This window comes from Ananas comosus, linkage group 22, assembly GCF_001540865.1.
Source record: "Ananas comosus cultivar F153 linkage group 22, ASM154086v1, whole genome shotgun sequence".
Taxonomy (NCBI): Eukaryota; Viridiplantae; Streptophyta; class Magnoliopsida; order Poales; family Bromeliaceae; genus Ananas; species Ananas comosus.
The window spans coordinates 8,692,874-8,718,956 of NC_033642.1; the positions used below are offsets into that span (position 1 = coordinate 8,692,874).

The following is a 26,083-nucleotide window of genomic DNA, read 5'->3' on the forward strand; positions in this document are numbered from 1 at the left end:
TTTAATTCTTTGAAATGAAAATTACATTCTTTCGAAACGAAAGTTGCATTATTTCGACAAAACTTACACTGTTTCAGATAAAATTGTATTCTACCTTCCATGCCTCTTACATATGAGGTAAGTACAGTGGAGCTGATGTATTATGCCTATTATTATATTACAAGTTTGTTGGCTAAAAAGTTACACAAACTTCTCTTGGCTTTTTGGTGGCCTTGTTTTGTTAGCTCTTATTCCTTCATCAAACTACAGAGTAATATACACTCCTATACATACATACATACATTGTTTCCGTTGTCAGGCATATAGAAGCTGTTTGTCCAGACAGGCTTCTAAAGCTGAATTCTTCTCTTGGTTGTCCTTAAACCTGATTCGCCGACCGTGTCCTGAAAAATCACTTTTGTGTCAGTTGATAGCATATATGAAAGATGAAGAAAAAGCTGAAGGGCGCACAACAACCTGCAGCTTCGCACGAAAAGTCTCTGCCTACAATTATTTGGTACAATATTTTTGAAAGAAACTAAAACACAAAAGAGGAAGAAAAATCTCCTCCATCACATGATAATGATGATCTAATAACAATTTGATTAACGCAAGAGAATGCACCTACCTGGTAGGATCCATTCAAAGTTCAGGTTGATTAGCTTCTTAACGCTGTCCAGTTGCAGGCTAACTGCAAAGTTATTAGTAAAATTTTGGTTGAGATAATTACAAAAAAGGGAAACAACAGAAATATCCCCATACTATAGTCCAATTTTACTTTGCCTCTTCGTGAGAAAATTCGCAACTCCGAGTTTGTTGCTGTGGCTTATCGCTGAAAGCTCTTAAAATTTAGCATACAACAATCACGTAGATTGTTAGATTGTTGTAAATTTGTAAATGAGGATATAACTGGTTAGTCATATTGATTTTCTCCATTGGCAGTCGTTTAGTGTGCCACAACAACCTTCAGACTGGAACACGGCTATAATCCAAACTACAAGATACGCGGTAAAACTGGGATGTACCACAAGGAAGGCATATCTATAGTTTCCTAAGGGGGGAAAAAAATGAAAAGAAAGAACAAAAGAAATTAAAGAAAGAACATTGATCTTGGCAAGATAGTGTAGGTCGGTAAGCTGAAAGTTGATTGCGCACCTGAATGACGATTATAAATTGGAAAGATAACTAAATCGTCAGATTCTTCAGATTTGGCAAGATGATCTCCAGTGAAAAGAACCTTCAGTGGCTTATAATACAAGCATACAGAGCCCTGCACAAACAGCGCAAATAATATTTCTCTTCTACTTCAATAATTTGAGCAAACAAAAATTGGACTTCCCTATGAGGAAATCACAATATCTTGTTTCTAGCAATTTTCTTCTCGTAGGGTAATCGCATTTATGGTTTCCTCATCCAACTGAAGACACCTCAAGACTAATCTACTAACTTGCTTTAGAGAGAGAAAAAAGAACGAAATCTATCCTAGTTCATATCTCTATGTAGATATAGCAAACAACTGTGTGAATCCTGACGCACTTCACTGCTACAAATAACTAAAAACTTTTATCCACGCGCACTAAAAGCTCTTAGAATCAAGTTTTGCAGTCATGTTTCACGAATGAGCAACTATACAATTGCAGTCATGTTGCAAGCTCTAGTTATAGGAGTGGAAATTGTAAACCCTAAGCTTTTCAGACCATATGATGATCGAGAGGTAAAATAAAGCCTTATACCCTTTCTGTTTCCATTATTATTAGCTTGTAAGATTGTATGTAATCTGCTTGTTATAAACTTTGGCCAAGCCAAAACTTTAAATCATTTTTTTAGTAGCAACATAAATCAGTTTGGAATATCATAATGATATTTGTTGGTAATGCAGAAAGATTATCAATTCATCTCACTTTTGTATGGCCTGGAGTATGGACAAGCTCAAAATCATTTCCAATGCTCCACGGACCTTCCCCATGAAGTTTCATCTCAACATCTGCAGTAGAAGCCTCTACCTGTTTCAAGCGAACAATTAACATATTGGTAAATCTCATCATATTACATGATTTGTTGGAACAGAAAAATATGAAGATTTATGCCCTAAGAATGGATGAGGAAAAACTGTAATCAACATACGCTGAGCAGTTAGAGAGTTCAGGATACAACAGGAGCTTTAGGAAATCGTAGATTTCTATAGAGGCTGCCTTCATCCACTAATCAAGTTATGTAGCTACACTGCAAACTAACCTCATTGGTCTTGTGGCAATCTCCTCTATTGTCTGATTAGGCTTCCACCACAAAATAAGCTTGAATGCGCAATTCGAAATTTCATTTCATTAACAGTTTCCAGTATTGGCATTTCTTGTTATGTGCTCCAATAGAAAACTTTACGTCTTTCATCTAATTATATCAAACTATATAAATCATGATAACAGCAATTCTGAATGCAGTACACTCGGCCGATAGTTTCAGAATTAGTGTTAAAAATTACATTACAGGATAGCATATAGTTTCTTACATCTCCTGAATGAAGAATCCTCTCACATTTAAGCCGCTTGGACCACTTCTCGTGATCTCCTACATCATCCCTGTTTGTCAAGATTGGCCAATTACCTTTTTAGCTCTTTCAATCAGAAATAAAAGTCCAGTAAAAGGCAAATAAATTAGGTGGTTTGAGAATCATACTTGTGAGTCAAAAACATGTAGCGTGCTCCCCCAAGCATCTCAATGTTCCGTACCAGTTTCTCCTTGTATCTCGGACTACAAAAGAATACAAGCTTTGCTGAAGAATAAGCCAAAGAAATGATTTCTTTCAAAGACTTTTGACTGATTAAGATTGCCTTCAAAAATCATTAGACGCAAACTAGCGATGGCTACATCATAATATATGTGGCGTTTTTACAAACTTCAGAAAACAATGTAACAAGATTTACTCACTTCCTAGTCTTGGAGAAGAGAGTCTTGATGTTAAAAAAATGACAGCCACCATACATTGTCCTTCTAACAGATGTAGTTGCTAAGATTTTATAAAATGGCTAAAACTTTTCTATCATTCTTGAGGGCTATTAAAGGCTAGACAACTGGCAATCCTGTATGGCTATATCATTCCCCCTCCTTTCTTTTGGCTGCATAAAGCCAAACTGAACATACGACCATGTGGTCGTAAACTCAAAACTTTGTACCACGGCACCAAGCATCAGCCCCTACTTAATATATATCATTTTTTAGTTGTCTACTTCCAATACCTATTTGGATTTTTCATGTCCAACTCTCCATCACATATAAACTGTAAAATCGCAATGACATCACATATAAACTGTAAAATCGCAATGAAGAGTTGATGAGCTACTTCATTGTAAATTAATGAAGCCAACCACAACCACAAAACTTACCAATCAACCAGTATATTTCCTTCAGGATGGGTGATAAGATAGGATGTTGCTCCATATGATTTCTCAGAGTGGTAACCACAATGATAGACACCCTGAAAGCACAAGCAACATGCACTTGAAGCACAAATATGATTGCCTTGCTATGAATAGGATATATATATATATATAAGTCGACAAAATAATCCAACAACAGATAAACAAAGTAGAGATAAACCATGACAAGGAGATAGATAGGAGAATTGTATAAGTTGATGCTAGAATGCATGGAATTTAGATACAACTATTTGTTCAATATGAAATAGCCGTCTCTCTATAAGCTTCAGCTGCTAGAGAAGTGATGTTTTGATATTCTACACTGTGTACTAAGAAAATCTAAGAGATTAACAACCTCCGTCAAAGTTAAAAGAGAAATTTTAAAAAATATATATATTGGTCGACAAGGTCTGGCTTACCCTGCTAACAGGACTAGCTAAATTTTGTTTGACCAAAAGGCTTCAAAATAATTGCTCAGGCAAATCTTGGTTTTGCAATCCTTGCCGCTTGAGAAGGATAGAAATATAATGTACAAACTAGTAACAATGACTTAGATCTATTAGCCTGAAATCCAAATAAGCAAGGCAAAATCGCATTAATGAAGAAAACTCAAGATAAGAAGAACAAACTGGTAGCACAGTTTCATCTATCGGAAGAGGAAACATCTTATGCACTTCTAGAATCTTCTTGGTAGGTCTCTCATTATGTATGGAGTTTGTTGGACAGGAAAGTAACGCCTGCAAAACAAGTAGAAGCCACTGAAAAAATAAAAAACCAAAATATCCCTAATTTGATGGCCTTAATCTTCTTGTTATCTACAATACCATGTGTACGTTTGATGCTTGTACGACAGGATGACTATCTCATAGGAAAAGCCTCACTAGTGTGACTTTAGAGAAACAACAAAAACAATCACGAATAAGTGTTTGTTTGGTCCCACTTCAGATTCTGCTTTCAGCTACAGTCATATGTAGTAGAGCGTTTTAAAAATACAAAAATCCGAGCGTCTGCTATTGCAAGGAAACTAAAATTGGATTCTAAATCCCAAAAGCAGAAGCATCAAATTAAGAGCATACGCTTCTACTAGTGAAGGGATTTCAATATAGTGCTTCTCCTTACAGCACAACTCAAGCAGCACTCCATAGAACTATGCCACACCCTGCAACAGCGCCGAACAGGTGCTAAGCAACTATTTAGGCTCTGCTATACAAATCCTACCTCTCCATTAAGCTCTATTTCAGATGAAAATTCTATCTGAAATCAAGCTCACTCATCATGTTTTCTTCTCATTGCTCTCCCCAAACAACTAACACAAAGTTACCTGCAAGGCTTTGATCATTTCATCCTCCGAACTCGGCTGCTTCGTTACTGCAGATTTTCCATCAACCCTGGCGAACACTTCCTGCAAAATTAAATTAAAAAAAACAGAAAAAAATTTTAAAACCAGGTACTCTTGATTGCTAACTATAGAAAGGAGAAATGGGACTCATCTTTTATCAAAATTCAGACCGAAAAAAAGAAAAAACACCGACTCACCGGAGCCATCCAACGGCACGTATCGCAATCGATGCACCGGTGATCTAAGGATTCAAACAACTAAGAAGTCAGAAGCATATTTGTAACGACTGAGTCTACTAGCACTAAGCCCTCAAATTTTAATTTATTGTAATTTCTGATTTGAAATTTTAGAATTATCGCAATCAAATCCCACAATCCAATTTAGCTGACTAAATATCAATGCATCGCTGATATAAAAATAATGAGACATATTACATTAATCACAGCACTGCTATATAACTTCTAAGTTAGTGGTACATTACTCTTTCGTGAACTAAATTGGCTTATAGAACTTTTTGGCAACAATACTAAACATCTGAGTCAAAAACTGCTACAAATTAAATTAGCTCCTTTCTTAGTCGACGTGGGACTAGGGGGGGTGTCCTGGTAGTTAAAAATACCACTTTTACGCATTAAAAGGCCCACAAAGTTTCAAAAACGCTTTCAATTTTCCTTTCTCCGATTCACAAAATTTCGAATTTTGTTTTCCAGACGAAAGTAAGATCGACGAGATGAGGTTCCGAATCTCGCTCACCGACGAAGAACTCGCCATCGGCGTTTTGCGGGCGCCGCCGACGACTCGCGGCGGCGGCAGCGACGACGACGACGAGGGAGCGGCGGAAGCGACGGGCGTAGGGAGAGGGAGAGGGGAGAGGAGGAGGGTGAGGTTGTGGGCGGAGAAAAATGGCGCCTCTCAATGCCATGGTGAGCAAAACTTGAGAAGAGGGGGAGAGAGAGAGAGAGAGAGAGAGAGAGAGAGGGGCGGAGAGGGATATATTATTATTATTATTATTATATAGTAGAGGGCTTGCTTCAAATCGTAACAAAGTGGAGGGGGCAGGAGTGCATATTTACCAAAATGGAGGCGATTCTATCCGCACAACCCCACCAAGTGGGCCCCGCCTGGAACTTGGAGTGTTTGGTGTAATATTTTGATAATTTTATATTATTTTTAATAAAAAATGTTTTAAAAATTATTATTATTTATTTAAAGTTGGATAGTTGTGAGAAATATAAAAAACTATTACGAGCTAGAAAATAATTTTTAATTTTATATTTAATAGATGTTCTGTGGTTTTTTTTAATTTTTTTATTAAACATCCTTTGTTGAAGTGTAATGCGCATGATGCACCATGCACCTGAGTGTCAAAAACATCCCACAAAAACCGGTAAAAACAGCATAAGACTTTTTCGGATCATTATTGGAGGATTTCATGCTGTTTTTATTGATTTTTACGGGACATTTTTGACGCTCGCCGCGTGGCACATAACATTTTACCAGAGAAAATAAAGGAGTCTAATGAAAAACAAAAAAAACCACATAATACTAAAATGATACAGCAAAATCACGTGATACTAAAACTACAAAAAGGGTACATCACAATATGGGACACCTCTCAAGTACAAGTACAAGGACTACTGCAGTTTACACCAATAAATCACAAAACCCCCAGATTGGTTCCCCCGCCGTTTCGGCATCAGAGTATGCTATAGATCATCAACCCTGAACATAGCTCCACAGAAATTAAAAATTTGAAAAAAAAAAAAAAAAAAAACAGATGAGAAAGCAAAGAATATTGTCTAATTAGGTCAAAAGCGCAGAAAATGCGCACATAAATATCGTGATTTTCACATTGCCCTCCAAAAGTTTAAAAAACCTACATTTTTCTCCACTGAATTATCAGGGAAATAAAATTGTGATGTATTGCGGGGATTTCTGTAATCTGGCTTTCGAACGACCTGTAAACACCAAATCGAGGTGCCACTCGAAAGGTAAAAGGTACTTCACTCGGGCTTCGATCCATAACGGCACTGAACTTCCTCCCCTTCGATAAGCTTCTCCAAAGCATCCAAAGGGAGCCCGATCATTTCCAGTGTCTTCTCCCACACCTCTTGCGAAGTCTCCAGGTTATGCGCTTCTTCCGATGCATTCATCGGGCGGCAGTCGTGCGAGATGCAGGCGCAAACAGGCCATTCATCAGCCTTTAATAACCCGCAGTATTCGGGGATTTGCGGGTCGGTGGCCGCGAAGAGAGTGCTTCTAGAACCTGCATATGGAGATCGAATAACCGAGCTTCTACATGTATGCATTGAATTCACGGGATGACATTGTTTTGTACAAGAAAAAGGCTTTTTTATTTTTTAAGCATAAGGATACAGGTAAGGAATTTAAGTCTTTGAAAGGCGTGTATAAGAACTCAAATTTTCTATGAATATATAGATAAATAGTTAATTTCACATGCGTACACATGCAAACCCCTCTTACAAATTTAACAAGCTAATGAACTAGAGTTGGTAACCGGAAAAGAGTGTAACTACACACCTTCCTGGGCATCGAATATGAAGTAGGGGATTAGATGATAAGCAGCTACTACAATCTTGGGCAGATCCCTGGCCTGTGCATTGTAAGCAATCTGTTTACTTTGCATGCAAAAATGCAGGGAAAAAAGAGACAAATTCAAGTATCTTCTTCTTTAGTAAGATCATTGTAAAAGTTTTGTAAATTGAATCAAATTAAACTGAGTGGAAAGTTAAATCAGAATAAGATATGGACATAGTTAAAATGACATGAATATTTGGTATGATGTGTTGAAGGAAACTTACAACATTTGTGTGAACAATTCCAGGGGAAACACAAAGTACATTAATACCGGCTTCAGCAGGAATTCTCTTATAAAGGATGCTGCTGAACTTTACCTAATATCATCATCGTCACCAAATTAGAGTCGAGAATGTAAAGGAAGAAATTATAATGCTTACTCTATTATTTCTTTTTTTTTCTTCCCCCGAAGATAAAAGAAAATAAGGGCTCTAAGAAAATAAATGAACATAAGATCTTAGACAAAGAAAACCACGAGAAGAATAATCAGAAATCGTGGATCCAAGTAAAGAGAATATGCGTAAGAAAATAGTAACATTTCAAAGAAAAATTCAACAGCCACAAACTGGTGAGACCTCAATACCTGTGCCAATTTGCTATTTGAATATCCCCATAAACTTGTGTATTTCTTTTTCCCAGATGTCAAGTTCATATCTTCCGTGTCAACAAAACCCACATAATGCATCTAAAGAGAAAGACCAGTCAGTCAACAAAGGGAACCAAAAATCATTTGAGAGTAAAGATATAGGCATAGCATATATACAAATAGGAGCTGGTTTGCATATAAATCATATTAAATCCATAATGCTAAAAAAAGAAAAAGAAAAAATTGAACAGTAGTGGTGAACTGAGATGCAAATCTCAAATGAACGAAATAGCATAGCCAATGAAGAACTTACAATGGAGTTAACATTTATAATTCTACTGGGAGAGCCTCGAAGAAGGGAAGGCAAAAGCAACATTGATAGTAACGCTGGGGCCAGATGGTTCACTTGTAAGTGTTCTTCGTACCCATCCTTTGAAAACCGTTGTGGCTCTATAGGAAAGTAAGATGAGATTTAGTTACACTGAGAAATATCACAAATAGGAGTGATGCACCGTGTTATCAGATGGTAAGGGAAGATAATTGAAACTTAATAAGCGACATACACAGGCTATACTCATTAGAGTAAACTGAATAAAGTTCTTTCAACAAATGCTGGCCTAGAACTACATAGAACATGACTAACCCAAACAAAGGCAGGTAATCTTAATATTTTAGTTTGTCGTGACATACATTGCAACAGAACAGAAGTAGAAGTCACTAATAGTGCATAAAGACCAATGCTAATTTGATTATTTAATGTTTCGAGTAACAATTTAGAGGGAAAAAAAATGAAAAACAGAATTGAACACAACAAGTACTGACAAGTTTTCCCAACACAAAGAGAGGCTGATTTCTCAACAGTAAAATGAAAATTGGATCTGCTAGCAAATCTAACATACAATGAATGCTAACATTGTAATAATTTATAAGAAGACTTGCTATTTCTCCATAGTGTTTTCCGATTCTACAATGTTTAAAGAATACAAGAAGCTAGTAAAGTGGCACTTTCTAACACAGCATATACGTGAAGCTTCAGAACCAGGAGTTCTCTTATTTGTTAATTCTAACATGAATGAAGTGAGAACTATAAATAAACTTGCAGGGTGCGATGATATTTTTGTTTCTTAATAATTCTAACATGTAAGAAGTGAAATATGAAGGAATGGAAGCTGTGCGGATACTTGTTGATAAAAATTTTATTACTTTTCTGATACAAAATCAGAGTGATACAAAGAGAAAAGAAAAATAAAAGCGGCTGTTAGAAATCAATGGTATATCAAGACTAGGACACGAAATGCAAAGCTTCTCTTAGAACAAAAAGACACAAGGAAAGTTTTGGGCTCTTGCATTCTTGGCCAAGTCAACCAAATACAATAATTAGAAGAAAAGATAATCAACAGTATTTAACCTGAATAGCCGATACACTAGGTAGGCATTCGTGCAATCAAATATTGGGTATACCAATATATTGCAGTATTACATTACGAAACTAAAAGCTACTAGATTCATGAAAGTAGTAGAAATGGTAAGTTAGAAATGGTAAGCTACAAGGGTAACTGACAAAAGGCAACAGTTGAATGGAAAATAAAGATAACAATAAGTTAATAATAAGAATTTACATGAATTAATATTACTGAAATAATTCAGAACATGAATATTATATTATGAAATTTGTCCGGACCTCCAATAGCAAAAATGCCTGCATTATTGATTAATACATGTAATGGTGCTAATCGAGCATTCCAAGCATCAGCAAACTTTGCGACAGAGTCGAGGGAGAGCAAATCAAGCTCCATCACCTTAACAAGAGTTAAAAAACCCAAAGAGAAAACCAATCAACCCACAGCCAAAAGAAAACCAATCAACCCACAGCCAAAGTGAGCCAAAAATGTAGATATACACCATTAGTGAGGATTTCTTTAGGAGTATACATAACAATACATACCTCGATATTAAGTGGCATACCCATTTCGGATTTCTCATTCTGCCATTTCTGGATCAGGTCATGAGCTAACTTCGGTCTCCTTACAGCCATCACGACATGTGCTCCAGATTCTGCAAGCTGCCTGTTCAGAACAGATTATTGCAAGGTAAAAAGTGTACGGAATGGCACCTAGAAATGGACTTTCCGACTTCATTTTTTTGGTTTTTTGATATGAGTAATTTCCTAAATTGAGTTGGGAATTCGCTACGCTTAGTGGACCTCCAACTTTAATTCTTTTGATTGTTTTGATTCGAGTAATTTTCTAAGTTGAGTTTCTGAATTTGCTAATTATTGGCTCCATTAAACAGTTAACGAGTTGGCATTTCCCTTTTTCTTAACTTGATATTTCCATTAGATTTTGGGAAGGATTTAGAATAGTTAAATGGAGCAGAATAACCCTAAAAAAATCTAACAAAATTTCCAATTTGATTGCTAGAACTAACTAAAATCAAACAAACTAGATCGAAAAATGTGTACAACAGTTAAATTCAATAGAATCACCCTGGAAATGTAAGAATTTTTCAATTTTGATTAACAAAACTAACCTAAACTAAACAAACAGATTGAAAAATGTGTACAACAGTTCACCTCAATAGTGTCACCTTTGAAAATTAACAAATTTTCAATTTTGATAGCTAAAACTAACTTGAATCGAACAAATTGGATTGACAATTGCGCACAACAGTTAAATTTAGTGGAAGCACCCTCGCAATTTAACAAATTTTCAATTGTGATTGATAAAACTAACTTAAATCAAACAAACTGGATTGAAAAAAGCTTACAACAGTTAAATTTAACAGATGTTAAATCGCTCTTAAAATGTATCAGAAATTCTCAATACAATTGCTGAAACTAACTTAAGTCAAACAAACTAAAACCCTAAAAGATCAACCAAGCGCCAGATTGACAGAGAGAGAGAGAGAGACAACATCAGGGGATCGAATCAAAACCGATGGAGAGAGAGAGGGGACCTGGCGATCTCGAGGCCGATGCCGCTGGTGGCGCCGGTGACGACGAAGGTGGTCCCGTCGAGCGGGGGGAGGGGGAGGGGGTTCTCGAGGTGGCTCGCGGCGATGCGCTGGAACAGGAACTCGCCCACGACGCCGCACCAGCCCCGCCCCCACTCGATCCACCCCAACCCCTCCTTCCTCCTCCTCCGCCCCACCATGGCGGCGCCCTCGCCGCCGCCCTCGCCGGAGGAGGAGGAGGTGGTGGCGGAGGAGGAGCCCATTTTTGCGCCAACAGAGTGAGCGCCTCGACCGCACCAAGCGAAGCTGCTTATGATTGAGATTGAGATCCGTGGGGTTTGGAGTTGGGGTCGCGTATGCTTAGCATAGGATAATATTAATTAATTAATTAATTAATTAATTAAGAAATAAATGCGTAAACATGCACGAAAAGTCCCTGTAGTATCCATTAATTGCAAACTGGTCCACGTGCTTTTGATATGACAGTTTTATCCTTAGTAAAAGGAAATCTAGGAACCGTCTAGTAATATTTGGATCTGAAGGGGTGGGGTGTTTATATTGTATCTTTTATGCTGGATAAAAATAGGAGCAGCAAATGTCACTTTTCTTTGCATGAATACAAACAAAACTATATCATTATTTATTAGCTGTATTATTTATCCACCAAACGCATGCATGTTTGGTCCAGTGAGTGGGACTTGAGACTTAAAAAAATAGCAGTAAATTTTTTTAAAAAAAACTATTGTTGCTGTAGAAATACAGAAATAGGATCTTTTTTTATGTCCACTTGGTTCCAGTAAAGATTCTGAAGAAGTGAATAAATACTATTCTTTCTATCAAAATGTTCTACATCTTAGCAGGTCTCAAAAACTTACTCCAGAGTGTTGTTATGACTCTTACTTTATTTTCATTTCTCCAATTTGTAGTTTAAAAAATTACACTCGACTATTCTTAGTTTAATTTTTTACATCACCATCACAAGTTACCATCAGGCATGATAATAAAATAATATCTTATACAAACTATAAGACTCTACAATATAGAATTTTTTTAAAAAATCTTATAATTGACATGTACAATATAGATTTTTTTTATCTTGTTGTCTAATTGAATATCGTCACCATGAATCAATAATAAATCGCTGGATAGTGAAATACTTAAATGCAACCAACAAAGTAGAATGTGCTTAACCACAGAATGACAAAAGAAAAAAAAAAAAAAAAAAAAAAAAAAAAAAAAAACACACCACAAATTTCAAAAAAAGGAGAAAAAGAAAAAAAAAAAAAACTTCAAATACTACCATTCATATGATTTCACACTTTCTCACTTTAGTACATGTGGTTTAAAATATATTAATTTAGTATCCTGTGATTTTATTTTTATTTTTTTATTATCGATTCCACTAATTTTTTTTCGTTAAATCAGTGATAAAATTAAAACTAAAGTGAATATTCAATAAACCAATGTGGGGTATCTAAAATTTTTTTGCATATAATTTAATAAAATATTAACGAAAAAGCTAACGAAAAGATAAAAATGAAACCATGAAACACTAACTTGATACACTTTAAACCACAGGGCACAGCACTAAAGTGAGAAAGTGAGAAACCACCGGGCGGCATTTGAAGTTTACCCAAAAAGAAAAGAAAAACCACGCTTGGCTAGCTCATCATAAGTATTGGTTTCTCTATAAAATAACTAGTTCACATAGTATTGCAAAAGCAAACAATACAACTTGGTAGTAAACTTGATATTTTTTGGATAGTGCTAAGCCTAATATTATATCAACATTACATTTACCTATTTCATTGGAGTGTCCTTTTAGTTTACATTTAGAAATAATTCATTCTCTCTCAGCAGGAGAAAATGATACAAAAAGAGTCACAAAAAATACCTGCTAACTAAGTAGCACCTTTTCCTTTTTACAATACTAGGGAAGTATAGGAGTAGGTTTTGTTCCTCAATAATTTCACCTTGTGAGGGGTATAATAGTGACAACGAGAAAAGATATACATGAAAAACCTACTGAAGAAAATGTACAACCACCAGGAGAGAGAGAGAGACCTTAATTGAATCAATTAGAGAGAGAGGGGGAGAGTCCACTTTCAACTGCTAGTTTGAAGCAATGGCTGAGGTTGCGACCTCTCGACGCTCTGCAGGCCGGAGAGTTTCTGAAGCGACCGGTACTGAAGGCGTACGCTTTCTCCGGTATCGAGGATCTTGAGAAGATACCTGTGGAAATTAGTTGCTAATAAGATTCATTGCTGAAGGATTTTAATGACTCCGAAACTTCTGATTAGCATTAATTATTCTTTATTTTAATTAATTTGCGGTTAAAGAGTTGTTTTCTTCATTAATTCCACCTACCATCTAGGATTCAACTAAAGGTAAAGAGTACATCCATTATTACAAGCCTGCAGATTCAAATAAAACAAATTTCGCCTTTTTCCTGATCAGTGCATTTTAATCCTAAGTTTTTACAAGCTCTTCAAAGTCAGCAATTCAACAGCAAGCACTTAAATATTTTGCTCAATAAAAATAATGTAAGTTCGCTCACAAAAATAGAAGGTGGATCTAAGCAAATTTACCAGCCATTCAAGCATTGAGATGTGATCACAGCTTCCCTACCAACAAAGTTGTCGGGTGTCCTCCTGTTTCCCTGCGTACTACATATCGTCAAAACTTTTTTCTTTTTAGCCCCATGGAGATTCTTTTTGTAATTTCCCTAAAAAAGGCAATACTTTTGTAACATAATTTGATTGGGACTTCATGAGTAAGCGTCTATCTTACCTTGATCAAGACTTTCTCGCTCACGGCAAAAGGATACTGAACTCCTTTTAGTTGCCTATGACTGTCCGCATCAGCTGCCACCTCACCATTTTCCTGATGATTATATAACGCAAAGATATTTAACATGCACCCTTGAGAATTAATCTTACTCTGAATTTTCATATACGCCCTTCGAGAGCTTGACTTCTTGCATCTATACCCCTTTGTACCAACAAAAGTTATCCTCTTTAGAAAAGCTTTTTCCATACATAATCAGCTTCTTCCCATAAATTTGCTGACTCCAAAACTAAAGGGTATCAATACTTTCTAATGTTCTTACACTTTTAAGGGGAACATATGGATACTCAGCTTTTGCAGATTTTACAGGCGTATACACATATAGATGATTTTGTGGATATATGTGTAGAAGTCATATGCAAAAGCTCCCAAGAAAGATATAGAAACAAATAGTCCAAGAGAAATGGGAGCTAGAGTTAGTAAGCTATATACTTTGCTAAGCCTCTTTAGTGCATCCATATGTTCGCCCGCTTCTTTCCTGCGCTTCCTGAGAGCAGCATTATGGAAGAGCCTCCTATCATCTTCCATCTTTACTGCGACAGCTGCTGCTCTCAAAGCTTTAAGAAAACAAAACAACCTAGATGTCAATAGTCATCAGAAATAATAATAATAAGGTGAAGTTATACTTGAAAACTACACAAGGTTAGTGAATACCATAGTTGGGAATCAAGGAGTCGGCTTCTATTTCTGCATGGCAGAGACTACATCTGGCCTGATTGAAAAGAGACAAAAAAATTATTAATTACGAATGTAATATAAATAGATAGTATTAACACTTGACACATATCCAAGGACATATTTAGAAATAAGCACTTCAAAGAACTGGAGGGGAAAAAAATTATCTTCATATTTTACAGAATGGACAGAATAGCAAAGATTATATCCACCTTATCTATGACTTGCTTCAGCATGTGGCCACCAAAAGAATGCCCACAAGAGACAACCATGGCATCTTCAAGGAATGCCCCACTGAACAATAAAGTGCAGTATACAGATCAATCATTACCTCCATCATGTACAATATAGAAATAAAATTACTTAGCTATTCACGATAAAGAGCTAAAACTAGTACAATATTACAACAACTTCACAGTGATTGCAATTTCAAATACAATATCCAATAGAAACAATTCTGGTATTGTATTGCCTAAAACTATTTAAGAACGTTGTGTCACTCATTGATAATATACAAGTACACAACTAGCTTCAGCCACAAGCACAAGAAGAGAAACAGAGAACTTACGACAAGGGGTCTGAGAGGACACTTCTCAGTGACGGTTCCCTAATAAGATTATTTTGAGCTTCCTGTGATCCAAATACAAAATCACTATAATGAGAAATTCCTACAACAAAGAAAACAGTTATATCTTACATGTCACCACCTGGAAAATGAAGAACATATGACAATAAATCAACAAAGAAAATGATTATTTTCACATGAATAAATCATGAAAATTGCAAGAAATAATCAGATGAAAGTGTTTAATGCATGCTTTGGTGATTATAGCAAGTGATTACTTTCTCAGCAAGTAATTGTTCTTAAAACAAGACAAAAGCCAAACATAAAAATAACATTTGGAATGAAATCATTGACGTAAGTAAAAAGTAGATAAGGCCATAAATCATGGGTACTTGACAACAAATCATATGTTCCCCTATCTTTTTTTTTTTTTTCTTTTCTCATCTAAAGTTTTTCATAAACCTGATTTTCAAATTGAGAGCTTTTCTCTTCCTTTCGGTTCTTCTGCTAGCTTACCTGTTCTTTACCACATGCAGACCAAATTCTTTTCCCTCTTTCTTCCTTTAACTACAATATTTTGTTTGTCCATCTATTTATATGGGTGGATTCAACTTCTGTTGTTCCTTCAATCATCAATTACATCGATGTACGATAAAATGTTCTGACATTGGACAATCAAGATCCTCCAATTCCTTCCACTCCTTCTACACCATTATTCACAAAGAATTCTGTTTTGGAAAGAAAATGGTGGCATATTTATTGGCAGTACATGTAACTCTGATTTTGTAACATTTAACCAGGCAGATAGAATAACAGATGCATAGATAGATTACACACAACAACCAGAAACTTTTGATACAAGATTTCCCTATTTAATACGATACTCACGTATGTATTTTCCGGATGGTTGCAAATAACATCTTCTTCAGCAGACAAATCATCCATGAACTGGCTCACAGAAATTGGTTGATAGCTTTGTGGGATAACATGACCAGCTGCTGAAATTGGAGAACAATCCAGTATAGCATTGGCTTGAGGCACGAGCCTAAAAGTAAGTGATGCTCTACAAATAAACAGACAGCACAAATAAGATGCTAATCATGTGTACAGCATTCAGCATTCAATATCACATGCATGATGGTTTAGATTAATAATGAGGCAAGGACAGGAAAAAGGTCAAACCTTCCACTAGTCATACATAATGGTAAATGATCAGCAACAGTCCGATATGAGGTAGCAGGGCGCAAACCAGCAGTAGCATGACTTAAGGCCTTTCCTGTGAGTAACAATAAGTCCCCTGGACTATCACCCCCGTCTGCTAGGTACCAACGACCATTTGGGTCACAAACCTACCAAAGAAGTAACTAACCAAAATGATTCTAAGGAAAATAAACCCAAAAAGAAACAATGGCAGAATCATGTCCAAACATTTTACCACCCTCCAAAAAAAAGAATGCACCAACAAGGTCGTCCGCATGAATCCACAACGAAGTAATGGTAGATACGGATAATAAAGCTTAAAGACTCACAAAGAAACCAGTTCTTGGAAAAAAAAAAATTCTTAACAAAAGTAGCAGCTATGTACCTGAACTCCAGGGTAGTCGGAGGCAATTAATGTCAGCAAACCCTTTTCAACTTCAGTGCTTGAAGGTTTCGCTCCTGCAACAGGCCCTTTGCCATTTTGCAATGAACCGTGAGAATATGACGCAACCAAGACTGACGATGAGAACTCATTAACAGGCAATGGGGTATCATCAAGCAAATGGTTGAAAACACTGCCACATGTAACTCCATCATGAAACAAGAAAAATCAAAACAATAATAATAAATATCCACGAACACGAAAAGAAAAATAATTTCCTACTCGCTCCGGAGGCGGAGATGTCTTGCTATTGCACATAGAGCAGCACGAGCCGCCTTCCCCAAACTTCTGAAAGTGTCACTCATACAAGGGGGTGACAAGTCTCCATCTTCTAAAGACCTAATACAGTTTCCAACATAAGATAATTCTTTGCCATCGCTACTACGCAAATACATGATACTGCGTCAATATACTGAGGAATTTGGGTTTCCTTATTCAGCACATATGCATTTGCTTCATCGAGAAAAAAAAAGTCTACAATATTTGGTTCCAGTTTGTGAAGATTACTGCTCGAACATGCTTCACATGCACAAATAGCCAAAACTGACAGTTTCTGTGCATGCAAAAGAATTAGCAACTGTTCTCAAATCAGTCCATGGCGACAACCATTGGCATTAAAATCCATATAAAACTAATATCCGAATTGTATTAGGGACAAGGAGGGCCCTTCTCTCCTTAATTGTTATTCTAACCTCTCTGAACCTCCGTACATACAAAAGTGGGAAAAGGGTGAACAATGCACTTGATCTAAGCATGCCTCATTTTCACAAGTAAATTGACAAGTTAATCGAATTTACCATCACTTCTTTTAGCATTATATAGCACCACTTCAGTAAGTGTAATTTGCATACATATTCCAGAATAGAGAAGAGATAACACAATACAAACCAAAATGAACCAACTTTACAAAAAAAATTTAGAAAAATCTCTCTTTTACCTCCCGGCGCGGTATATGTAAACCCCTCGGCCGGGCTTCGCCGAGCCGACGACGCCCCCGCGCCCTCGCCCTAAAGTACATCCTCGCCGACTCCAGCGCGCACCGGACCACGACCGCGTCCTCGGCCCCTAGCTCGATCACCGCGGCGTTGTGGCGCGTCAGCGACGCCGAGAGCGCCTCCACCGCCCGCTGGTGGGCCCCGCCGGGCGCCCCCTCGTACGGCGCGATGTCGGCGAGCCTCACCCTCGCCAGAGGCGGCGGCGCGTGCTCCGCCGCAGGCTCCGGCGGAGGGGGCGGGGCGCGGGGAGGGGTGTGGAGGGGGACGAGGCCGAGGGAGAGGGAGGAGGGGAGGTGAGACTGGAGCGGCGGCGGCCCAGCCGCCGGAGGAGGCGGCGATCGGGAGGGGGCAGGGGCGGACATCGGCATCGGCGGCGGCGGCGGCGGCGGCGGCGGGGGACGGGGGACGGGGGACGTTCATCGGTCATCGTGCAGGGAACGGGAGGGCGGGGTCGGAGGAGAGCGACTAGGGTTAGGGTTTGGGGGGTAATGCGATCCATTACGAGGATCGAGCATTTAGGGTTTTGGCTTTGCTCCGTACGTGCGATACGGAGCGGAAGTGGACGGAGAAAAAGGAGAAAAGCGAGCTCCTTTGGCTTCTTCTTCTTCCATTTGGGACGAAATTAGAAACGATGAATTGGACGGGGAATGTTACGCCTAAGGTCCATGTTTTGACTATTAATTATATTTTGGTCCAATTTGGATCAAAATTTTATAAAAAAAAATTGTGAGCCACGATCGTAAGCCACGTTCTGTTTGATCCGGTCTTGGGTTCGGACTCGGATCCAAGCGAATAACTGCAACTGGACGGCCATGATTCTTCGGCTCGAACCCATCAAGAGCTCCACACGTGTCTCAGACCCTCCTTTGCCCTTTAGGGACCCGGATCCGGGGTTCGAGCACGAACTTCAATCCGCGATTCCGCAGCCGCATCTCTGCAGGTTAAAGGGTCGGGCCCGGGTACTTTCCGGGGTTCATCAAACCCGTTCGCTTCGTCGTGGTTCAAGAACCTAGCAGTACGTGAGATTAATTTAATTGATGAAAAAAACTAAATTAGTCGATGTGGGACAAAAATCGAAGATGGAAGCGGTGAGAAAAGTTATTACCAGCACCAGCTGCACCGGACTGGTTGAATTTAAAAATTAACGATCTGAGCACGAGCTGGCTTGCGAATAATAAATTATATTATCAGCCCTACTACTCGGTGAAAAGTTAAAAGAAAATTAGAATCTTAATTTAATAATTAAAATTTACAGAAATACAGTATAAGACCCCAGATAGTTTTAATATAAAATATAATAAGACTAAAACTCTTAATCCGATTTAAGTATTTTGAGCGGTAGTTAATTTCAAGAGATTAACAAAGTTAAATATGATAGGACGAGAGTAGTTTTAAGATAAATAATTTTCTGAGAAGTCAGGGCGTCACATACAGATCTTTTTATATTTAGATGGGTCTAAAATCCAAATAGTGAATTCGGTTCAGCTTACTTACTAAACGAACCATCGATTTCGAGCTCATTTCGAACCGAACACGTACTGACTCGCAAACCGCGAACTGAATTGTGGGCCCTAATTCCACACCATTTTCAAAGTGCATGGATAATAAAAATGTGCATGTGATGTATGAATCCAACACGAGTGACGAAACTGGGTGGCCGACCACCCATAATGTATGCTAACTGCGTTTCTCTTGCGTGTTAGTCACTCTAAAAGCAAGTACTTTGAGTGACAATACGTGATACTTTGATTTATTAATCACATCACTAACTATTAACTGTCCATTTGATGTTGAGGTGTAATCCTTTTGCGTCGTGGCATCTTGTAGGCTTCTGCAGAAAATTCCCCACCATTTTAAGCACAGCTTGGAATAGAATTCGGAACTTAAATTATCGAATATTGAGACTTTAGTATTTTCTAAATTTAGCGGTCGTTTGATTGAATATTAATTAGAAATGAAGAATAATTAGAATTGCGTATAGCTGGAGATACAGTGGTTACAACTGTATGTATTTCGCTTTGTTTGGTTAGATGCCGTAAAAAGTGTTGTACTTATAAAAATGTATTTGTTTTGCACGTGGTAGAGAAGTGTATTTGAACAATTTTTATCGTGTTATATTTATGGTGGTGAAATTATCTCCAACGTAGAAAAGAAAGATATGGAACTGCGAACTAGTTTGATAAAAGTTTCAACTGCTGCAAATTAGATTTTCAAACACATCAAACTAAATGTCGAATTTGAATTCGTATGTAGTTATAATTGCGATAAAGTTATGACTATATATTATAATTGAAATGCAATTGTAGCTGCATACAATCCAAAAACGTTTATTAGAGGTTGGATCTAAAAAGTGGTGATTTGTAGTTCAAATTCACAAAACCGAACGCTGAATTTGAATCACAAATTTGATCTAAAAAGTAGTGATTTGTAGTTCGAATTCACAAGAACGGACACCGAATTTGAATCACAAATTTGATCTGAAAAGTAGTGATTTGTAGTTTGAATTCGCAAAATCGAACACCGAAATTGAATCACTAAAAATCGCATTATCTGGTCAAGGGCTCCAGAGTAGAAATTAACGAGTATTCCAAAATTTAGAAAACCTTAAATTGATAGGTGTTTTTTTTAATTTTGTAGTTATTAATTCAAATTATGAACTAAAATTTATTAAAATTTTATATTTTTTGTTTGAAAATATAACTGAGGACGATTTGAATTAATTTGTCCTAATTTGAGACGATTTTAATAAAGTATAAGACCCAATGTGAGATGAGCTTCACCATGTATTTTGATCCCAATGAAATTAATGAGATCCTCTAAAAAAAATTTTAAAAAAAAAGAAATTGAGATGGAAAATTTAAGATATTTTTAAAAAATTGCAACTTTTTTCATCATAATTTTCCACTACAATTTCCAGGTACACCCTCAAGGATCCAAAAATAATTTATCTACACTTTTGCGGGCCAATCCGAAAAGTGTCCAAAGCGGCGTTCCTCGTCAACATCGCGGCGCGGAAGAGCCCGTTAACGGCGTTCGACAAACGGTTCAACCCCTCCGTCATCTCCTCCGTTAGCTTATCCACCTCCTCCACCGCACGGCGAAGCTTCTCGGGGTCGTCGTCGCCGTCCGATAACGGCCGTTAGCCTCTTACGGCGTCGGCACCGCCTCCACCACCCCGGCGAACCCGCGCGAAGTTTTAGGGGATCTCCTCGCGAGGCTTGTTGAACTCCGCGCCAGGGGAACTGCGGGGACCGCGGGCGGGGGAGGGGGGAGCCGATCTCGCGCCGCCGCCGCTCGAGCGCGGCGGCGAGGCGCCGAGGACGAGGGCGGCGGACTGCCTCGGGCGGCCGTAGATGCGGCGCGGCAGGGGCCGAGGCGCGGGCGCGGGGGGCTCCGGGGCGTGTGGGCGGATGCAAATCGGCGGCTGGGGGCGTGTGGGTGTTCCACTCGCGATGGCGCGCGGAGGTTGAGTCGGGGGGGAGAGAAGAGGAGGAGGCGGGGAATGGAGGCGGCGGAGGAGAGGACGGTCGAGGCGCGCGAGGCGGAGTTGGCGCGGTGAAGGAGGAGAGGCCGGAGTGAGAGGTGGGCGGCGAGGGCGGTCGGGTCGGAGAGCGGGGAGAGGACCGGCGCGCGTCGGCGGAGTGGAGCGAGGAGATTCGGCCGGGCTGCGGGCGAGCCAGGAGAAGGGAGGAGCGGAGGGGGGAGGGGGAGGAGGGATTCGGAGGCGCGAGGCTGATGGTCGACTGGTCGAAGGATCGCGAGGCTAGGTAGGTTAGTTAGGTTAAGGGGTTTTGCAGGGGAAGGAGGACGGAGGGAGAGAGCAGGGAAGGCGACGCCTCTCGGTGAGAACATGAGGCCGTAAGGAATCGGACGAACGGAACGGAAGACGGGATGGCGAATCGAGGGGTGTCGAATGGGAGCACTAGTGGGGAGGGAATGTCATATGTTGCTATCAGTGTATGATATATATGGTGGACGGGTGATGTAACGGATGGAGCGGCGTTACACGGAAGAGGAGGGTCCGCTCCGCGTGGGGGTGGGGGTGGGGGTAGGGGGGGCCCCACGCGCTCTCGGGCGTTGCCCTCGGTATCTCCGCTAATTTTCAAATTGCCACGCCAGGTACAGAGACACATTTATTTTCTTTCTTTTTTTGAAAATTTTACTTATATAAGTTCTATTTTATGATTAGCAAAACTTTAAATATTTTTTAGTTGAAAAAACAACATCATTTGATATAATAATTAGGGAACTGTGGTTCTTGAATAAAAGGGTGTATAGCAAGGATTTAAATGCCGTGGCACGGAATCGTGCCGAAAACTTGCCGGCACGGTACGGCACGATGCGTGTTAGTAAAAAAAATTCTTGTGTGCCGACACATAATAGCATGAAATATTTATTTTCTTTAGCAGCAAAATATTCTAACTATTTATTATGTCTTTTTATCATATCTTTTGAACTTTATTGATGAAATTACTTACTAATTTAAAGAATAGAGGATTTTGAGCTGTGCCATCCGCACCGGATCTGTATTGTGTCGGTATCTTCTTGGCACGGTACGGTACGGTAGATACAGCTCGTGCCGATGGGCACTTAAAACTTTGGTGTATAGTAAAGTCCACATGTGGTGTTTTTTTAAAAATAAAAAATATTTGGTATTTATAAAATTTCTGCGGTTAGATTTATCATTTTGATTATTTTTATCCGTTAAATTATATTATTCAACCAACCACATACTCAACCCAGGAGACTTCTATCATCATAACTGCACATCTTTTTAATCTAAGGGCCGAAACTCTATAAGTACTAATGATTTTGTACTTTTAAATGAGCTCAATTTAGTGTGTATAGAGAGAGAGAGAGAGAATTGAGCAGGAATACTATTAATAATGAGTTCTTTTCCTATTAACTTTTAGCCATTATATCTATACTTTAATTAATTCAACCATTTCCATCATATTATTTAACCAATCACCCCTACTCAATCATTGTCGGATCGCTGGTAAACCCTAGAAAACTATTATCATTATAATCCGATAATTTTTCATCTAAAAATTAAAAACTCGATAGTGAAATAGTCTAAATACTATTAATAGTAATCCAGCCCATTATATATATATATATATAATTGAGCTTCTATGCTTTTAAAAGTGCCAAGTTATTGGTGCATGTAGATTTTTAGCCATTGGATTAAGAGATATGCGGTTAGTATGATGTGGGCCCCTAGAGTTGAGTGGGTGGTTAGTTGAATAGTATAATCTAATGGTTAAAAATAATCCGAAGAGTAAATCTAACGGTAAAAAACTTACAAGCACCAAGTGCTTGGTGCTTTTACAAACACTATAGCTGGACTATATATATATATATATTATTAAACTAGAATATTTTAAAAGTATTTGAACTTTTTTACTTATAATGTTGTGGCCCTAGGCTTACAGTCGTCAGTGGTTGATGGATTAATATTAATGCAAAGACTACTACTAGTCAAAGAGTAAAAATTTTGAAGTAAAAAGAGCTAATACTTTTAAAAGTATTTTAGCTCAATACATGTGACAAATGACATTAAACTTGATTTAGAGTATTTGAAATACTTAGAAAATAAATTTTATGATTTTTTGATATCATTTGTCTAGTGATCGAAGGGACTCAAAATCAATAATTTTAATGACTGTGGTGAGCCGTTTGCAAGTTTAACAGTGTAAAAATATCCAAATCACGTGAAATTTTAATAGAAAATTCTATATACTATATAAAACAAGATCAATATCTTTAATCTAAAATTTTAATGTCACATTATCACGTTTTGGAAGATTTTTATTTTTAGCCGTTGATTTTGAGCCCCTTAGTTCACTTGGCAAATGAAAATTGCAAAATTTATTTTCTAGGTACTTCAAATACTCTAGATCAAGTTTAAGGGAGCCGATTGACGATTCGAAAGTCGCAACATCAAAAACGACCTGAAAGCACGGAAGGCTCCGTGCTTTCAGAAGCATAGTAGCCTCACTCTTTGAAGTTTATCTCTTTTACTCAGAAAAAAATCATAGGATTAATTGGGACCTAATAATAAAGTTTTAAGTTTAGGAGAAGCGCTTCTTTAATTTAGAATCAGTAGCTATCAAATGGACGGCGAGGATGATGGAGTCGTTAACACGCTTTTGCGTTGCTTGTGGAAATTGCTAAGGAATCCATTACTTTATTATCTCTTTGACTCACATCATGGAATTAATGTATTTTGTTTGAAAACAATAATAAAGGAATGGGTCTTCATAAATTAGGGGGAAAAAACAAATAAAGAATTTTGACACGTTACTGGCACGGAATTTGTTGGCAATCCAGCTTGCAAGTTTGTGTTTGGCTTGATATGAGCTCGAGATTGATCGTCGGTTTAATAAACGAGTGATATAGTTCGAATGCGAGTGAAGCCAGTTCGCTCGTGTTCGGCTCGATATAACTTGAATATATATATATATATATATATATATATATATATATATATATATATATATATATANATTTGTTGGCAATCCAGCTCGCAAGTTCGTGTTTCGCTTGATATGAGCTCGAGATTGATCGCCGGTTTAATAAACAAGTGATATAGTTCGAATGCGAGTGAAGCCAGTTCACTCGTGTTCGGCTCGATATAACTTGAATATATATATATTATAATTTGTGCTATTTGAATTTTAGGCTGTATAGAAAGACTGATATTTTGTGAATTTTAATTATTAGATTAAAATTCTAATTTTTTAATTTTTTTAAATTTTTTTTATGCAGTAATAGAACTAGTAATCTAATTTACTGTTTTCGAGTCAGCACGTATTCAGCTTGTTAGTCGACAAGCCGAACATAAGTTAAATTTTTCTGTTCGATATTTTAATTAGCCAACTACAGACGCTGGTCCCAGATCGCTCATGTTCAGCTCGTTGACGATCGTAGTATTGTTTGCTTACAGTGTATCCTTTAGAATGCATTTATGCCTTGGACATGTTGATATGGATAGGTTAATTTAATAGCAAAAAAAAAAAAAAACTAAAAACTAATCATATAATACTAATACTAATTTCTTTCTTATCCTATCTACAGGAAAACAGCACATGATGCTACCATGGTTTTTTGTCGAGGCATGAGCCATATCAATTACAAGAATTTGTTTAAGACTATTTGTACAATTATTTTTATTAGGTTGATATTTTAAATAAACATAATATCAGGATTAATTCTAAATTCTCTTTATTGGACAAGATCACATGTATTATGCTGTGACAAGATCACATGTACCCCTTTTGTAAATGCATATTGCGTCGCTGGCTTGATACTCATTATGCTTCATTATGCACGCGAGCGATAGTGTTAAAACTATTATCAGAAACCAAAAATCTAGTTAATTGAATGGCAGGATCATACATGATCTTCTCTACCATTGTTTCTACTTAGAATTATTGGTTTTTTCTTTCTAATAAATCTTTTATCCTCCTTAGCAATCGTCACCGATAGGCATGGTAATGGGTCGAATTCAGGATGAATTTTCAAAGGATTCAAAACGAAACCCAAAACCCGAATTCGAATCTGAATCCAATGAGCTTGGAAAATCCATATCCACAACTCAAATCTGAGCCCGATACAATCATATTTCTTTACCATATTTCAAAACATGGTATACTAGAATCTAAATTTTAAACATCCAGATTCAAATATAACATCAATCATTCATATATTATATATTATAAATTTTTTTCATATTGGGGTCGAGTTCGGGTTCAGGTTGGGTACAGACAAAATACCTATCCGAATCTGAATCCGTCAAATTTTCGTTTTTATACCCACATCCGGAATCATATTTGTTTAGTAGCGAATAAAATAAATTCTTTCGTTCAGATTCGGATTTGGATAAAATTTTGAATATCTTTGCGCATTAGCACCGCTAACATCGAAAGAGACAAAAGGGAAGAGATATCTCTAATGCTTGAAATAAGCGGCGAGATATCATGTCATAAGAAGATCAAACACAAATGACAAAAGTAATCCAAGATATCTAAACATCCTAAGAGATGGTCACAAGAAAAGCCACAAGAGAAATGGTGTCCATATGAACTCTGGATCAATTTAAAGCATCTAACACATCCACGTTTATGCAAAGCTAAGCACTAATCAAGCAGTTGTTTAAGCAAACTCAGTTCGACGAGATATCATGTCATAAGAAGATCAAACACAAATGACAAAAGTAATCCAAGATATCTAAACATCTTAAGAGATGGTCACAAGAAAAGCCACAAGAGAAATGGTGTCCATATGAACTCTGGATCAATTTAAAGCATCTAACACATCCACGTTTATGCAAAGCTAAGTACTAATTAAGCAGTGGTTTAAGCAAACTCAGTTCGACAAACACTTGCGGAGGGGGATATCTCGGAGGTCGGGGATCGACGACCCTGCATTGGCGTATTGAGTTAACCAAATAGCACTTCCGCAAAAACTCTACTGCAAACCCAATATCC

The 26,083-nt window shown here is 37.8% G+C and overlaps 4 protein-coding genes across 5 annotated transcripts; all 4 read right to left on the bottom strand.

Moving 5' to 3' along the window:
* Positions 1–5,702, bottom strand: LOC109727412. 2 transcript variants are annotated; one of them, XM_020257535.1, is made up of 11 exons: positions 5,485–5,702; positions 4,929–4,972; positions 4,714–4,794; positions 4,022–4,129; positions 3,360–3,451; positions 2,653–2,727; positions 2,486–2,555; positions 1,881–1,982; positions 1,135–1,249; positions 608–670; positions 1–383 (listed from the first exon to the last, which is right to left on the bottom strand). In XM_020257535.1, the coding sequence occupies exons 1-11, from the start codon at positions 5,651–5,653 to the stop codon at positions 295–297; spliced, it is 1,008 nt and encodes a 335-aa protein (XP_020113124.1). In that variant the 5' UTR covers positions 5,654–5,702; the 3' UTR covers positions 1–294. The 2 variants fall into 2 exon arrangements, with proteins under 2 accessions (XP_020113124.1, XP_020113125.1); XM_020257536.1 differs by lacking the exon at positions 4,022–4,129.
* LOC109727439 (retinol dehydrogenase 12-like) lies at positions 6,278–11,211 on the bottom strand. The gene is made up of 8 exons (XM_020257570.1): positions 10,871–11,211; positions 9,861–9,981; positions 9,597–9,714; positions 8,229–8,365; positions 7,913–8,014; positions 7,554–7,646; positions 7,273–7,345; positions 6,278–6,997 (listed from the first exon to the last, which is right to left on the bottom strand). Exons 1-8 carry the CDS (start codon positions 11,128–11,130, stop codon positions 6,735–6,737), a joined length of 1,167 nt encoding a protein of 388 aa, XP_020113159.1. The 5' UTR covers positions 11,131–11,211; the 3' UTR covers positions 6,278–6,734.
* On the bottom strand, positions 12,530–18,217 carry LOC109727661. Its single transcript, XM_020257831.1, is given in 13 exon segments — positions 12,530–13,099; positions 13,456–13,526; positions 13,658–13,750; positions 14,147–14,271; positions 14,369–14,426; positions 14,602–14,683; positions 14,958–15,019; positions 15,843–16,017; positions 16,137–16,303; positions 16,540–16,729; positions 16,819–16,935; positions 17,534–17,586; positions 17,588–18,217. Coding segments are annotated over 13 exon segments (1,692 nt in total). The 5' UTR covers positions 17,960–18,217; the 3' UTR covers positions 12,530–12,972.
* On the bottom strand, positions 20,739–21,443 carry LOC109727128 (protein enabled homolog). Its single transcript, XM_020257028.1, has one exon. It carries the CDS (start codon positions 21,441–21,443, stop codon positions 20,739–20,741), a length of 705 nt encoding a protein of 234 aa, XP_020112617.1.